At 37.2% G+C, this 16,911-nt stretch overlaps 1 protein-coding gene across 1 annotated transcript in view; it reads left to right on the forward strand.

Moving 5' to 3' along the window:
- POC1B (POC1 centriolar protein B) overlaps positions 1-16,911 on the forward strand; it is an 85,592-nt gene that overhangs the window by 32,634 nt on the left and 36,047 nt on the right. Inside the window, 5 exon segments of the mRNA XM_032493646.1 lie at positions 8,962-9,069; positions 9,197-9,312; positions 10,455-10,588; positions 12,654-12,722; positions 13,438-13,590. Of these exon segments, the coding sequence (XP_032349537.1) occupies positions 8,962-9,069; positions 9,197-9,312; positions 10,455-10,588; positions 12,654-12,722; positions 13,438-13,590 (580 nt within the window).

Below are 16,911 nucleotides of genomic sequence, written 5' to 3' on the forward strand. Positions count from 1 at the left end.
CAGGTAACTACTCTCAACCTTTGGATGCATTTTATGTACCTAACTATAGACGGTAACTTTGTTTTAAAGTCCTTGGGTCTGAAAATCTTTGCCTTTTAATTGAAGTGCTTAGACCACTTGAATTTATGTAACTAGTCCTATGGTTAGGATTAAGTCTACAATCTCACTCTTTGTTTTCTATTTGTTTCATTTGTTTATTTCTTTTTACTACTTTTGGATCAATTGAGTGTTTCTTAGTATCCTATTTTCTCCTCTATTGGCTTTTTAGCTTTTCTCTTTGTCTTGTATTTTTGTTTCGTGGGAACCTCTAGAGGTTACAGTATGCATTCTTAACATATCACAGTCTATTCCTGAATTAATTTCATGCCATTCTATATACAATATTAGAACTTATAAAAATTCTAATGTTAAAATTTACAAAAATATATCTCCATTTACCCACCTCTTGACAGTTTTACTTCTGCATAGGATATGCACCCACATACATAAAGGAACCATTTTCTTCTAAAGAAAATAAGAAGCAAAAAGGCTTTTATATTTACGGCCATATTTACCTTTTCCAGCACTCTTTATTCCTTTGTGTAGATCCAGGTTTCCATCTCATGTCATTTCCCTTCACCCTAAAAAACTTCATTTACTATTTCTAATATTACAGGGCTCCTGGTAATGAGTTCTCTCAGCTTTTTGTTTATCCTTTTTAGAGGATATTTTTGCTGAGATGTAGAATTTTATTTCAGTGGCTAATTCTTCTTTCAGCACTTTAAAGACATCATTCCTGGTTTGTGTTTTTTATATGAAAGCAGCATATTCCCCTGTATGTAATGTGTGTTTTCTTTCTCTCCTGCTCTAGGATTTTTGTTTTTAGTGATTAATCTTTTGTTTTCAGTTATTTGACCATGATGAACCTAGACAGGGCTTTGTATATTTTTCTTGTGGTTCACTGGACTGTGTGGATCTATGGACTGATATTTTCATCATGTTTGGAAAAATTTTGTGTTTTCTTCATATATTATTTCTCTACCCTAATTTTTTTCTCATCTCTTTTTGGAACTCCAAGTTCATGTTTGACCACTTGCTATCGTCCCACCATTTATTGAGGCTTTGTTCATTTTCTCAAGCTTTTTTTCCTCTTTGTACTTAAGTTTGCATAGTTTCTACTGGCCTGTCTTCAAGTTCACTGGTGCTTTTTGTCCATGCAGTGTCCAATCCACTGTAAGCTTATCCATTTCTCTGATGAGATTTTCCATTTGCTTGCTCGTTACACCCATCTTTTCCTTAAATCCTTGAACATATTTATAATAACTATTTTAAAGTCTTTGTCTGCCAATTCCAACATTTATGGCAAATCTGGGTCAAAGTTTTTTGCTTCTTTGTATGTTTTTTTAATTTTTTGTTGTATGCTAAGTGTATGAGAGTATGGATCACTCTGTCTTCTAAAACATGTTGAATTTTGTTCTGGCAAACAATTAACTTCTCCTGGCCCAGCTAGATTTTGTTGGATTTAGACTTTTTAGGGTGGATCTAGAGTAGCCTTTATTGTTGAGCTGTATGGTACTAGTGGCCTTTCTGAGGCCTCAGCTGAATGCCTGGAGTGCTCACCCAAATCTGTTCAGAGCTTGAACATCTCTCAGTGCTGTGTAGTCATGGGAATCTCTGTTCAGCTCACAGTCTCCGTTCTCTACCAAGCCTTGTTTCCTTGTGCATAAGCAGGTTTGTATTGACCACTCATTGGGACTCATAGGCAAATTTTGGGGGGTTTCTGCTCTTCAGAGCTCCTCTCTTCTACCCTGCCTTCAAAATTCCAGCCAAGCCCTTTAGCAGATCTGAATTCTGACTCCTGTTTCCTCTGCCTAGTGAGACTACAGCTATTTCTTTGGGCTCTACGTCCTTATGCCATGGTCTGAAAAATGCTCCTATGTAGAAATCGAGGATGGATTTCTCACTTGTTTTTTCTCTCTTAAGATTCATAACCCTGTGCTTTCTCTTTTCCAGTAACTAAAAACAGTTGCTTTGTATATTTTGCTGACTTGTGTGATTGTTTATGCTTGGGGAGTAAGTCTGATAATCATTACTCCCCCCATCTAGAATGGGAAGTTTTGCCTGAGGAATTTACTGGAAATTGACAAGCCAATTTCAAAAGTCATTGTGAATGAGTTAAATGTGCGAGAATAGCCAAGAAAAAAATGATAAGAAAAAATTGGAAGAAACTTGTCCAACCACCTCTCAGAACACAGTATAAGACTATAGGAATTAAAATATGGTGATCATGGTACAGGATTAGGAAAATAGATTGTAGAAAGCCTAGATGCAGACCCCATATATGTTTTCTGATAAAGATGGCATTTCCAATCAGTGGGGAAGTAGATGAATAATTATTTAATATGTAGTTAAGATAATATTAAGTAGCTATTTAGTATGTAGTTAAGATAATTAGACTTCTATTTTGAAAAATATACAGTTGAATCTTTATTGCACACCAAACATTTACAAAAATTGTAGATGAATTAAACAACTAAACATTAAAACTAGTCTAAGTGATACTGCTTTTCCTCCCAATGCATGGACAGTATATTTAAATGAATGTAGAGGGTCAGTAGAGCAGTGATTTCTCCCTTTAGTATTTGAATTTTAAATGTGCCATGGACTTAAGTCATTAAAATTCTATGTCTGTCTGGGCCCAGTGCTTATTTTGAGTTGTCCCTGGAGCCCAGACTTACTCCATGTGGCACAGAGATAGTGCCCATTACTGTAAGAAGAGGTGAAGAGCTGTGTCCTCTTGTTTGACTAACTATTGTTTGGGATCGTGCATATCGATTCACAGAAATATTTTTAAGGTGTCTCATCTATTGAGATATATTCATGCTTTCAAAATATAAATTAGTATAGTCTTTTTAGAAATTAATTTGTAAAATATTTTAGGAGTCTTTGTTATAGTGATTCCACAATTGGAAATTTACCCTAAATACTCTTTTGTATTCAAAAGAAAAAACTTTGTATTTAAAGATATTGCTTTCATCATAATTTATAATGATGAGAAAATGGAAATCACCAAATTTTCCGAGTAAAGAAAGCTGGTTAAGTAAATTTAAATTACTATGTAGCCATTGAAAGAGGGATATGTGCAAATAATGAGATGGAAACATGTTTATGTGTGAGGTAAGAGGAGCAAAATTCAGAATTCATGATTATAATAAACATGAACAAAAGATAAAGTACCTCTCTTACACAAAACATTTTGTGACTTTGTTGGGTGATAGCACTGTGGGCTTTTTTTTACTTACTATATTTCCCAGTTTTGTTTTGTTTTAAACAAGCAATTTGTCCTTAATGAGTAATGAAGAAAACATGTGTCATTTGAAATACCTACATATGCAGATGAAAAACAGCATTTTTTTAGTGGCAGAAGAATTTTTCTAAAAGTTAAAATTTTTATAGCTCTGTTTTTTTTTTTTTTAATAGTATATATTGTGAGATGACTTATGTTTCTTTAGGGTGTCCTCAGCCAAAAATAGATGCTAATGAGACAACTTTTCCAACATTATTGGTTTTTTAGCATTAATTTTTAGGGGGAAAATCTGACCTTAATTTTCAATTTTTGCTAGTGTTACAAGTGATCTTTGATCATCTGAATTGCAAAATTTTTTTAAATTTTGCTCAAATACATATAATATAAAATTTACCATTTAACCACTTTCAAATATATAGTTCAATGGAGTTAAATACATTCATGTTGTGCAAAAAGTTGCAAAGGTTTTAAACATTAACTTTTGTTAGCTATAACATTGTTAGTCCCAATTCCCTTAAAAAGTCTTTTTAAATGCCCTGCATATTTACTGAGGACCTCCTCAGTGCCATGGACTGTGTCTGGGGATACAAGACTGAATAAGACAGATACGGTTTCTCTCTTCTTGGAGTTTACATTCTGTTAGGGGAGCAAATAGAATGGTTGTAAGTGAGCTTACTCTAAGACACTTACTGGGGAGCAAACCTTCTGTGGGAGAGGAGTTCAGAAAAGCTTTTCCTGAGGAACTGACCCTGAACAGAGACTTGAAGGAGCAGTAAAGTCCTCTTAGGAATTTTAAACTAGGCCGAGTAGGGAGCAGTGTTTGAAGCACAGGGACCGGCATGTGCGGAAACACTTGGGGCTCGGGAAGGACCTGAGAGAAGAGGGGTGTGGTGCCAGGAATTGTAAGGTAATGGAGTTGAAGAGACAGGACGGCAGATCCTGGAGGACCTGGCAAGCAGGGGTAAGGATGTCAGACTTTTTCCCAAAGGAAATTAAAACTGAAGGGTTTTAATCAGAAAACTTTGATTTAAGATTTAAAGATCACTTCTGTTGCTTGTGGAGAATAGAAGACAGCAGGACCTATTAAGGTTTGAAGAGGCAGGGCCCGATAGTGGATTGGAATGTGGTGAGTGGAGGAGAAAGGAATCAAGCTTGACTCCTAGGTTTCTGGCTTGAGAAACCATTTTCTGAGAAAAGGAACACTGAAGAAGGAGCAGTCTGGAGAGGACGATGATGAGTTCAGATCTGAACAAGTTTAGAGTCAGAGGTGCCTCCAGGATATCCAAGAGGAAACGCTTAGTAGGCAGTTGTACTTATGGGTGGAGATCCCAGGAAAGGAGTCTGGGCACGTAAATGGTAAATGACCCAACAAGTAATTAGCATGTTTTGTGCCATACTTAAATCTTTTTATATCTCTTTTTATCTGTATTTTGTGTCCCAGCAGTTACAGGAATGAATCCTGTTACTACATTCAACAGATGATTTCTTTCTAATGCTGACCAACACTTAAAAAAAAAATAAATGTTTTGCTTATTGCCTTGAACTTCACCTTCAGTATATAAACCCCAAACCCCATCAAAGCAAACTCTGAGACTTCCAATTTTTTGTTTTAATGAGTCTATGAAAGTTTTAGGTCTGAATGCAATCCAAACTCTCTCATTATCCAAATAGAAAACAGTGGCCAGGGTGGTTCTTAGTTTCACAAGGTTGCATAGCTGGGCAGTTGCAAAGTTGGCCTTAGAATCCAGGACTCGGTACTGACTGAGCAGTCTTACTTTCACTGTTTTTTACTGCTTTCCCCTCTTATTGAATATTTGCTGGCTTCAGAGTACCTCTTACTAACCATATGTTTCTTAAGGGACATCGAACAGTGCCTACTCTGGTCTCAGAGCCCTGAGGGCCAGAAATGTGGGATTTTGTGGGGGTTTTTGGGGGAGAATATTATTCTTTCTGTATTTCCTTCATTCTTTCATTTTTTCCCCACTATTCCTTTTCTATCCCTTACTTGAATTCCTTTTTTCTTTTTTTCCCCTACACAGTTGGAGCCAGTGGGTATGGCTGATATTGGATGCTAAATAGATGTCCATCAGCCCTTGGAATCCAGATTGGTCCTCAGGGACCATATCTAATTCCTAAATGTGGCATGTCTGCCTCCCAAGTTAAACTTCTAGTTCCTTCTCCCGCTTGGAGGGCTGATGGTTTGAGTCATAAGCTCTCATCTCAGAAAGCTTAGCCCTTCCTCCATGCAGCTACGTGTCTGGTGGGTGTCGGGGTTGTGTGCCTTTGTTGTTGTTGTTTTTCTCCCAGCTTTACTGAGATATAATTGACACATAACCTTATATAAGTGTAAGGTGCACTCTGTGATGATTTGACACATGTATGTATATATTGTTTTTATAGAATATTTGGTCTGATGATAGGGAATATCCAAATGAAATTTTGATTTCCTATGAAAGCACTTTAAAGTTTCTCAGGGATCATGGACCTGTGTGTCTCACTAGTGAATGAAGAACTCAATGACTGTGCATGTGGACCTACAACTTTATATATAGTTTCAGGAACTCCATAGATTCAAAGTTAAAGAACTCCTGTTATGTGACTCTCAAGGACATGTAAACCAGTTTTTCTAGAAAAAAGTTCACGATTTTCCTTTTTTCCTCCAATGAGTACCAATATATTTGAAGGGATTGACTAATAATTCAGTTAACTTCTCCAGTGCCTTACAGACAGTCCATGTCTGCTGATCCATTAGTCACTGTTGTTAATGTCCATCTCGGTGACACACTCTCTGGATGTTTTAAAAAGTGGTTGGGTGGTACTGAGTTAGAGAGTTAGAAACTTATTGGTAATGTCTTGGTAGAAATTTTATATCCTCTTAACAGTCTCAAAATTAATAACCTGGTTAGTTATCGTTTGAGCCCTGACAAAAAGAGGACTGTCCTTTTCTGATAAAAGTCAGGGCAAAGAGAAGCCTGTTTTATTGGTGCTAACCCATTTCTGTGTATCCAATTAAAAATAAAAGGGAGAAGAAGATACAAACCTCCAGCCCCTCCAAAGGCAAAAAAAAAAAAAAAAAGCAAAACAAAAAAACACCACACAGAGAGTGTATGCAGGGATTATAATGTGGTGTCCAGAGTGGGTGGCGTGCTTACCTGAGTTCCCCTGGGTTGTGTAGAGCTGGAGGTTGGAACACCCCCTCCTCGGGCACCAGCTTCTTTCGTCCCGGCCAGCTCCTCTCCTCTCCACTTATCCGAAGCTCACATTACTTTCGTTTCTCTAGTGCTGGGGAAATTTCTCCAGGCTATAGCCCCCTGCCCAGGATGAATTTCTGGCTGGTCAGGATACCTTCTTTTCCATATTCACAAGTTGTTTTAAAATCCTATTTCTTCTATGGAGCTTCTCGTGACAAACTGGCACCTTTTTGTTACAAACTGTTTTCTTATTATCTAAAAGTAATATTATTTGTGTGCCTGTCCCTCCATCCTTCTCCTTATAATGAAAGCCTCATGAGGGCAGGGGTATTATCGATCTCACTCACCACGATATTCCTGTTACCCAGGACGGAGCCCAGTGCCTGGGCTGGCAGGTGCTCAATTAAGTGTTTGAATGAATTAATGAACGGATATTTTCCCCATCAGCCCCTCAAGGTCTCTGATAGGGTATGACATCAGACACACTGGTTTTTATTAAAGGATAGACTGGCGGTTAGCCTGTCAGGCAGAGCCCAGTCACATAGCCTCCTAAGAGCATTTGCCTTGTGGTTTCCCTCCACTTCAGAACTTTCTGTGGTTACACAGAAGCCACACGGAACTTCCTGTGCTCTCATTTGGTTAGTAGAAGAAACCTTTCTTTCTGTCAGAGACTTAAGCAGAGTGGCTGAGAGGTTTGGCTCTAGAGCCAGACTGGCGGGTTCACATCTTCCTGCCTGTGTGACTGGCGGTTACTGATCCTCTCTACTTGCCTTGGTTTAGTCATCTGTAAATGAGGCTGCAATAGCACTTGTTTTGTACGGTTATTTTGAGGAGTAAATGAGTTGCTACAGGTAAAGTGTTAAGAACCATTCTAGGACATAGATGCTCAGTAAATGCAGGCAGGATAATGGTGATGCTGCTGATGGTGGTGGAGGTATTTGGCCAATAACGTCATAGAGTGAGAATATTTGTACTTTGCTTTTAGTCTGATCATTCCATTTTATTACATTGTTTTCACCATTGCTTTCTTAAAATACAAGAATCTGGTCATCTGTTAGAAATATTCTTATTTAAAATGTTCACATTAAGTAATTTTTTAAAAGATAGCTTGTTAAGAAGCACAGTTTGATTCCTTGCACTAGTTGTTTACAATTATTATGCAAAGTTTATTTTCATGGGGGTACTGAATAGGTTGTTTTCCCCAGAGTCTATAGACCAAAATAAGTTTCATTTATTTGGAACATTTCTACAATACTATCTTTCATATTTGAATCTTCTTCACTCCTCACATTTTTTTCTGAAGGGAAAGATTAATAAAATATGTCATCATACAATCAATTTGAACTACCCAGTGTGGAAGATATTTCCTTGGAAGGTTATTTTCTTGAATTTTTAAAGACTAGTTCACATAGAATTTAATTATGCTTCTATATCCCTTTTAAAATATGGTGAATTCATAAATTCTAGATTCAGAGTTTCTGTTAGGAAGAATTATTTTTAGGCCAGCCTTAAGGACAGGGAGGAAGAGGGAGGGAACAGTGAGAGAGAACAAAAAGAAAAACCTTCAGTTATAATCCACACCCTTAGTTGATGGCTTTTACAGTAATCTGGCCAAAGAGGGAAACTACAAGTAAAACTGAAACCTAATCAGTTCTATGACCTAAATCTGTGTTTTTTGGGTTTTATTATTACTAAAATATTAAAATGAAAACACTATTCATAGTTTCCTAATAGTCTAAAAAATTTCATTTTCTTTTTGGTCTTCTGCTCTTCTGTCTCTGTTCTAAAATGGCACTTAAGGGAAAAAAAGAACCTTGGAAAGGATCTTAAAAGGAGAGAGAGCATAAAAGCAGTAGACAAGATGTCTGAGAATTTTCTCCTTTGGTTTTTGATGAGGCATGTGGATAAAAGGTGTGTCCATGAAGTTCTGTAGAAGTGAGTTTTCCTATTTTCAGTCGATTGGAGCTGTCTGGCCTCCCCACGAACAGGAAGTTACAGGCTTGGGGAGGTGATTTTTTTGTTGATATCATCTAATTTTAATTCTCAACTCACCAGTCCTTTTCATTGTTTTACAAAAAGCTTCACTGCAGGGTTGGTAGGATGAGTAATAGAGGCTCTCTTGGGTCACATGGATAACAGTGGAAAATGACAAAATAGGAAAAAGAAGTAAAGAGTACTTAAAAAAAAAAACAAGGTACTTGGCTTGGAAGCAGTGCAGACCTAGGGCAGAGGCCATGAAACTAAATTATTTAAACAAAAGAGTGAAAGGTGAAAAGAAACTGGCTTAGTCTACATAGTATGTTTTGATCTTTACAATGGTCTGTCAGTGTCATTTATGTGCTTAATTTTAGTTGGAAAGATTTTGGTAGCAGACTGTAACTTTGCTGCCTGTACAATGACAGTGGCCTGTGGCATTTCATATGCACAGCCTGATTGTGATTGTCAGGGGCCTTCTGCAGAAGTAATTTTTCTTGTGTTTTCCAGGTTTTCACCTGATGGAAGACTAATTGTATCATGCAGTGAAGATAAAACTATTAAAATCTGGGACACCACAAATAAGCAGTGTGTTAATAACTTCTCAGATTTTGTAGGGTAAGTCCAGTTCTCTTTTTGCATTTATATGGTTTTGTTTGCTAAGGAGACATTTAATTATTACAATTCAAATAAAGAGATGAGAGTAAAGAGAAATTACAATATTAAACCATCTTATTCTTCCTAGGTTTGCAAATTTTGTGGCTTTTAACCCTAATGGCACATGCATAGCTTCAGCGGGTTCTGATCATACCGTGAAAATCTGGGATATAAGAGTGAACAAATTACTCCAACATTATCAAGGTAACAGTTCCCATAACAAAATTCAGTTGTTGGGTGGGCTCCTCTGGGAAATTCTTACACCGACGGACTGTTCTTCTTCACGTGGGCTCGGTCCTCTTAGGGAGAGTCATGAGCTGCCTTTGGACTGACTAGAGAACAGTTTGCCCCCATCAGCAGCTTGGTCTGAGGAGCTGGGGTGGGTGCCCAAGTGCAGAGGAAGGTGTGGGGACCTTAAAAATGATGCCAGGGCTGAGATTAAAAAAAAAAAAATTACTGGGAGATTTTCAAACTTTGGTTATCTGCTTTGTATGAGAAGTATGGGAGAGAAATTAACTCAGAAGGATTTTCATGAGCACAAATAGGTGTTATAGCTGGTAGAAAACAGCATTCTACTGTGCCTATGTATTGAAGTTAAAAGAGAATTGAATCGATTTCTTAGAGTATAGTGGATTTGTGTTAAATCCACATTTCTCTTTCTTAATAAATATGGTATTTACCATGTAGCAGTCACTGTGCTAAATCCTCACAACAGCCCTAAGAGGTATTATTATTATTACCTCCATTTTAAAGATAAGGAAATTGAGGCTTAAAGAGGCGAAGTAACTTGCTAAAATAATTGATAGAACTGACATGGGTCTTTCTGTTTACAAAGTACATTTTTACAAAGTACATTGCCGAGCAAACTTTTGATCGCTGTGTTATACTGCCTCCTATTGGAAGGATGGTGTCCAGAAGTGAATTCTCAAGCTGTCAAGACTGCCCTTCTCCAAATCCATCTCCATACTCTTCACCCCTTGTCCCAAGCCACTAATTGGTCATTACATTTAGTTTAAGGCTAGGTTGTATACCTTATGTGAGCTGGTGGTTATCAACTATTGCTTATACTGACAATGTATCTGACAGTTTTTAGTTACATGGTTAATAAGATCATCTTTCCATGACACTCATTTGTAAAGCTATTCTGACTCGTGAGCTAGAAGCTTAAGCTGTTTGATACCAAACTACTTATTTGTTTTGGGGAGCTATAGGGAATTTTGGTGCTGTGGAGACATTGCCTCTAATTGATTCTTATTTCCAACCTAATACTGATAATAGGGTAAAGGGGCATCTTTAGAATCAAGAATTGTTCTCTTAGCTTTTTGCTTTTATTTTCTACAAATCAGTTCACAGCGGTGGAGTTAATTGTGTGTCATTCCATCCTTCGGGTAACTATCTCATCACTGCTTCTTCAGATGGTACACTTAAGATTCTGGATCTCTTAGAAGGAAGGCTCATATATACACTTCAAGGACATACGGTATGAATACTAAGACTTCTGCTTCTTAAATAATATATATTTTACAGTTTTGATCCATTTTATTATATGGCTTTATTGTTTATCCAAGTGTAGTGTACATTGCTGCTATCACAAAATTTATTTTTTGCTTCCAAGGCTATGTTTTTATTCTCTGAAGGCAATTCTTAGGAATATTATTTATTGTAATTCTTGTCAAAATCAACATGTATCTTTCAGTGGCCATTAAATTAATCCTCCACTGCTGTCTTCATCAGTATGTAGTATAGGTGTGACCGGTTAAATGGTGATGGGTACGTTTTCTCCTTACTTCTGATCTTTCCCCTCACATGGAGCCTGTCCCACTAGCTCTGACCCTCTGAGCTTCTCACACCCCGCACTCACTCCTTTTGCTAATCTGTTTGGTGAGTTTAGAAGGAGAAATCTCTTGGGAGCCTGTCCTCTCTGTTTTCCTCTGATACTTCTTGTGGGGAGGCCTGCTGTTGTCCAGTCTTGTCTGTGACTGGATTCTCAAATCTGACTCATTCTGGGATTCAGTTCTAGAAAGCCCATTTGCCCACAGATAAAGCCACATTCTCGCTTTACAAGCCTTCATCAGTACCAAAGGTGATATTCCTTTGTCTCATATTTCACTTGGTTTAGAACCCAGTGGGGAAGTGGGTGCTGTCTATGGAGACTGTTCAATCACATACACACACACACACTCACACTCACACTCACAAAGATAATAATGAAGGAAAACTTTTTCAAGTGTAGAAACTATTCTTCCTTTCTGGGTAAATACTCAAACTTCTCTAAATTTTTTAGAATGCATCCTCTTTTTTTTCTTTTTTTTATAAGCGGTACTAGGTACTTCCTTTTAACCAAGTTATAAGCTATTTATATCCAGAAATAGAATGGGCTTTGTGGTCTAGGGGAGGTTTTTTCCTGCCTTCATATATCCTGCTGGACTTCCTGCTTGCTTTATTGTTTGTTCCGCAGCTGTGTTAGAGTGAAGCAGAAATAGACACTAACCAGCTCTGACACATGCGTATCCACGGATTTAGGCTGGATAAACAACCAATAAAAGTTGTCAAGGATTTAAATATCCATGGAGGAAGTACAGAGTAATGTAAAAAGATAAATACAATAATATCGGAGGAAAATACTACACATGAAGACGGAATTTTTCACAGTCCGGAGGGGAAGGTGTTTATGAGGCTGTAATAACATGAGTCTACTTGAAAAATAAAAGATGTTCCTCCCCCTCCAAAAAAGTGTTCTCATATAGATAAAGGACATACTGAAAACGAACAGAATACACTAATATTTTTGAGATGAGAAGTCATTACTCTTATCTTGACTGATAAACTGACTGAGAGGTCATGCTGTGACTGTGCCAAGTTGTGGTCTTGTCCGGTTCCACGGCCATGGCTTAGTTTCATGTTCTCCTTACCTCTCACCCAGGTGACTGCAGTAACCTCCTGTCTGGCCTCCAGCCGTTCATTCTTGCTCCAGCTCATCATTCTCACAGTCGTGGTATCAGTGTGCATCGGTCATAGCCCTTCTATCTCTGTCCTGCTCTTAAAACTTTGAGTGGCTCACTGTTGCCCACGTGAAGGGAGAACTCAGTGAAACCTGTTGTGGTCAGGGAATGATGTCTTGTCACACAGCCTCGTTCCCATCACCTGCAGAGTTCTCATTCAGTTTCTGCTCTGATTTGTTGAAGAATCCAAAGCCAGAAAATCTTAACAGATCTTTTGTTTTTTATTCGTTTTTAATTTTTAGGTATTATTTATTTTCTTAATAACTTACACACACAGGCTTTTCTTTAAAAAGAAGAAATGTATGTTTTCTCATTTTTATTAGTATCTCTTTTTCACTTAGTATCATTTAGAGGTGTTTTAATGTAGAGCTGGGTTGTGTTTTTTGCTTCTCTTTGCTGCATTAGTTACTAGCAACTAGGTATTTTCTCACAGACTTATTATATAGATAGTCTGCATAAATTAGGATGAAAAATTAATGCTCCTCTTGGCCGTGAAAACACATTACCAAGTACTTTTTTCTTTTATCTCCCTTTATTTCTTAGGGGCCTGTCTTTACTGTTTCATTTTCAAAAGGTGGAGAGCTGTTTACCTCAGGAGGTGCGGATGCACAGGTTTGTAAATCTCTCAGCAACCTCTTTGATTTGGTCAGAGGAGAGGAATCTGAGACCTCGGCTAAGATTTTTACAACCAGCTAGCTTGTATATGTTACAATGATTATCAGTGAGTTTATATTTTAATTTAATGCCAGGAAGTCTGGTATCTCATAGCTGAAATAGTGCCAGTTCTGATAGTTTTTGGAACTCAAATAGCAGTTATTTTCTTTTGCTCATCTTTACACTTAATTGTACATGAACCTGGAGCCTAATATTGGTGTGGGCCTTTCACTTGAATTTTTGCCTAATCTATTGGCTGTATGTCTCATTTTTCAAATGTTAAGCTTCTTAAGGGTGGTAAATTTAAATTGTTTGTGTAGGAAATCTGCATTTATTTGAAATGATCAAAAGTCATTCAGAGCCAGACTTGTTGAATAAAGTGGATGATAAAGCCTAAAACATGATTTTGGGCATTGGGGGAAAAAAAAAGAGGACTTTAAGGAATAAGGTATTTTCTTAATATGAATTTTATAATGGACGTAAAGGCAATTCAAAATGCTAAATCTCTCCCTACCACCCTTAAAAAAAGTGTTGAGACGTAGTAACATTGTTGGAATATATATATATAGCCTTTCTGAGTATTTTGAGAGACAATTCTATATGTTAATTTTTTAAAAATCACTTCTGCCTGTACATGCAAATCAATAACTGCGAACCTGGTCAATTTTCATAGGTCTTATTATGGAGGACTAACTTTGATGAACTGACTTGTAAAGATATTTTTAAAAGAAACCTCAAAAGATTGCACTTTGATTCACCACCACATCTTCTTGACATCTACCCAAGAACACCACATCCCCATGAGCGAAAAGTTGAAACTGTTGAAGTGAGTACCTTGTGCGTGTTTGTCCTACCATTTCTAAGTGCACACTTGGGAGCTATTGGTCAACTTAGATGCTTGAAATTATACTTAATTATATAAAATCTAGTCCTGCTTTAAGACAGCAGCACTTCAAGAAACAATTACTTTTACTAATAAAATAAAACCATAAATAGGATAGTGTGTAACAGTGCTAAAGCCTCTCTCATATGTGCTTCTTGAAGACTTAGAAATAAAACTTCAAAAATATGTTAATGATAATGGGAAATGAGAAATCAAATCTAAGGCTTCTGGTGACTGTAAAGGCTGGGCGAGCTTCAGATTCTAGACGTGTTGAGGGAGCTCATATGATGGCTGTCATGAGAAAGGGCTGAGGGACAAGAATTTTTATAACAGTTATTGAAATAGGTATGTTGAAGCCCTTTTATAACAACAACAAAAAAATCTCATGGACAGTGAAAAGAAGAGATTTAAGCATTGAACCTAATAATCGGGGCTGTTTTACTGTTTTCCAACATATATTTTCAAATATATTAGTATCTACTTAGCTCGAAATTTTTATTGACAAGTTCCGTTAGGTCCTATAGATTTAAATGTTCTACTCCTTTCAAAGAAAAAATTCATCTTTTCTGGATACTTAGCTGGTCTTAGTCTATTTCTTAGCATTGTGCTTGATTCTTCTTAAATTCTTTTCTCTCAGCAAGAGCTGCTATCAGGAAATCACTATCATCTATTCATCTGAAATCTTCCCCCATCATTGGCAAAGTCTTTCTTTGCTTTTAGAGTAGGTATTTTGAATTCTTAAGACATCATTTCTAAGTGGCAGTTTACAGCCGCCTCCTGCTTGTTATTCATGCTGTGGTTCCAGACCACCTTCTGTGGCCTCTGGGTCCCTCACCCCATGTCAGTTCTTTAATTTTGGTTTGCTTGGTCTTGGTCTTTTCTGTTACCTCAGGCATTTCTGTTAGTCTCAGGGTGTGTGCACGCAAGTACGCAAGTTTAAGCTTTTATAACTTTTAAACCTTTTGGACTGTTTTCTAGATTTTTTTTAACCTAGCCACATTTTGGAGAGTTCTTTCCTTGTTTTTCCATGATGGTGTTTATTTTCAGTTCTTTGCTATAATTTTTATCCTTTCTAACTTCTGATCATCTTTCCATATCCTCTAAAGTGTTTACTGTTGTACTTTACTACTTCTTCGTGCCACTGATTGTATTATTGTTTTTCCCCTTTGATTTCTTTGAAAGAAAGAATGTAATGCAATTTGTTTTTGGTTCGTCACATTTTTCTTTCAGTTTGTACAATTGTAGATGCATTTGTTGATCCTCTGTGAGCGTATGCATCACATAAAATGTATGTGAAATGTATTTTAAATTGACTTGAGTTTCCTTTTCTTGTTTTACCCAAGCTGGCTTTATTGGCTCGTGATGTTTTTTATTCTAGTGTTTCTGTGGCTCAGCTGGGAGTGATCATTGCTGCTGCCCTCTTGCCGGCTCAGCCGCCTCCCTTTCCAGAGTTGAGGGTGGCAGAGCTGCAGGCTGAGCCCGGTCTCCTTACTCCTAACTCAGTGATGCTTCCATGACATCACGCCGCCTCAGTGTTAAGGGCTCAGCCGTCTTCTCTGTGATTTGCTCTCAGCCCCAGCCCACTTAAGAGTGTTAGGCTTTCTTTAAAATGTCAACGAGTTGTCTGAGGAGCTCTGCTCTGACAGTGCTGCCAGAAAGCAGTGAAACCAGCTGGGTTGCTGAGTGTGGCTAGGTCAGGATGACCCAGGCCATGCGGAGCCACTCTCCACCCATTTTTCACATATACACTTAAAAAATCTCCTAAAAACTGGCTTTTCATCTTGGAATTACAATTCAGTTACACTGTACAGATTGATGAGCACTGTGACTAAATTAGGTTTGTTGCCTTAAGAAAGTCAGCCTCTGTGTACGGTTTAAATTATCTGTAAGCTCATACATACTTACTGAATGGGGATAGAAGTAAAGTTATAGTAGCAATTGTAGTATCTATCATTTATCTACCTAGAAACATTTTAGAAAATGGCACTTCTGGGAAAACAGATGTCAGAATATATAATTCAGTTTCTAATCCTAGGGGATCAGAGACCAATTCATAAAGAGTTGTGAATCCATTTCTTTCCCTCTTCTTTGTTATGAAAGATGATTAGGGGGAACTAATGCTCTGTCTTCCTAAGCTTAAACAAGTAATTATGATTTGCCACTCTAAATATGGCTTGTAAAAACGAGAGTGTTGAAGAGAATGTCCTTGGAGAGTATGTAGATTATACACACAGACGGTCTTTACAACTCCACTTTCTGTTTTTAGCATAGTTAGCAAAAGGCTTGGTACTTACTGGATGCCCAGTAACAGTATTTATTGAACACTTACTAAATGTCAGCTACTACATTACATTTACTGTGTACTTGAATTAAGTATACTATATGACTTAAATTGGTCAGAATTCAGATTTTGTGATATAAAATGCAGAGAAGTGATAGGATTCTGCATACGAACAACCAACTATTCTTTTTTTTCTTGAAAATCTCTTATAATAAAGCATGAGTGTAAAGTTTTCTGGACAGAGACCATCTTTAATATTATGAATGAATAATTGTTAAATATCAAATTATTTTTAAAGACTTTAAATGAATGTCTAGTAATCCCTCCCAGAGCCAAAAGACTCTTAATTTTAAAATATCACTTAGAATAGAATAGTATGAATCAGAAGTTGTATTGTGTTCATTTAAGATGAGCAAATTTTACTTTGAAATACTAAATTGGATAGATTAGATTTTTTTCCAAAGCTTTAGGCAAGGTCAGTTTACATACATTACTTTGGAAATGTCTGGAAACTAGCAAAACTTTTTTTTTTTTTGAGGTCAGAGTTCCTGATTAAAAGAGTGAAAACATATTCCTAGATGAGGTGAAATCAGTGGCATCTAGGTGACCTAATTTCCCTGACTTCTCTTTTTGCAGTAACCACGAATGTTTCATTTCTGGGTTTGAAGTAACATAACATTCCTATGATTTGTATTTTCTGTGTTCTCTGTGAGGCTCAAATATTTGAATTGCATACTCTTCAATCTTCTGAGTGAGACTGTTTGGACTTTTGCAAAAACCACCCACTTGCCAGCCTTCAGGGTACCTCTTGTTTGAAGGTGAGGAATCCTGCGTAGTGTTAGACCTTGGATACTGGCTGACTGCATTTATAAACTACTACTTCCTGCATGGAGAGAGCGGGTGATAGGCAGATTGCTCTTGGAACAAGTGAGAGAAGAAGGCATGAAGCATAAAGTCTTTCCCTTCACCATGTCAGACAGACC

This window comes from Camelus ferus, chromosome 12, assembly GCF_009834535.1.
Source record: "Camelus ferus isolate YT-003-E chromosome 12, BCGSAC_Cfer_1.0, whole genome shotgun sequence".
Classification (NCBI taxonomy): Eukaryota; Metazoa; Chordata; class Mammalia; order Artiodactyla; family Camelidae; genus Camelus; species Camelus ferus.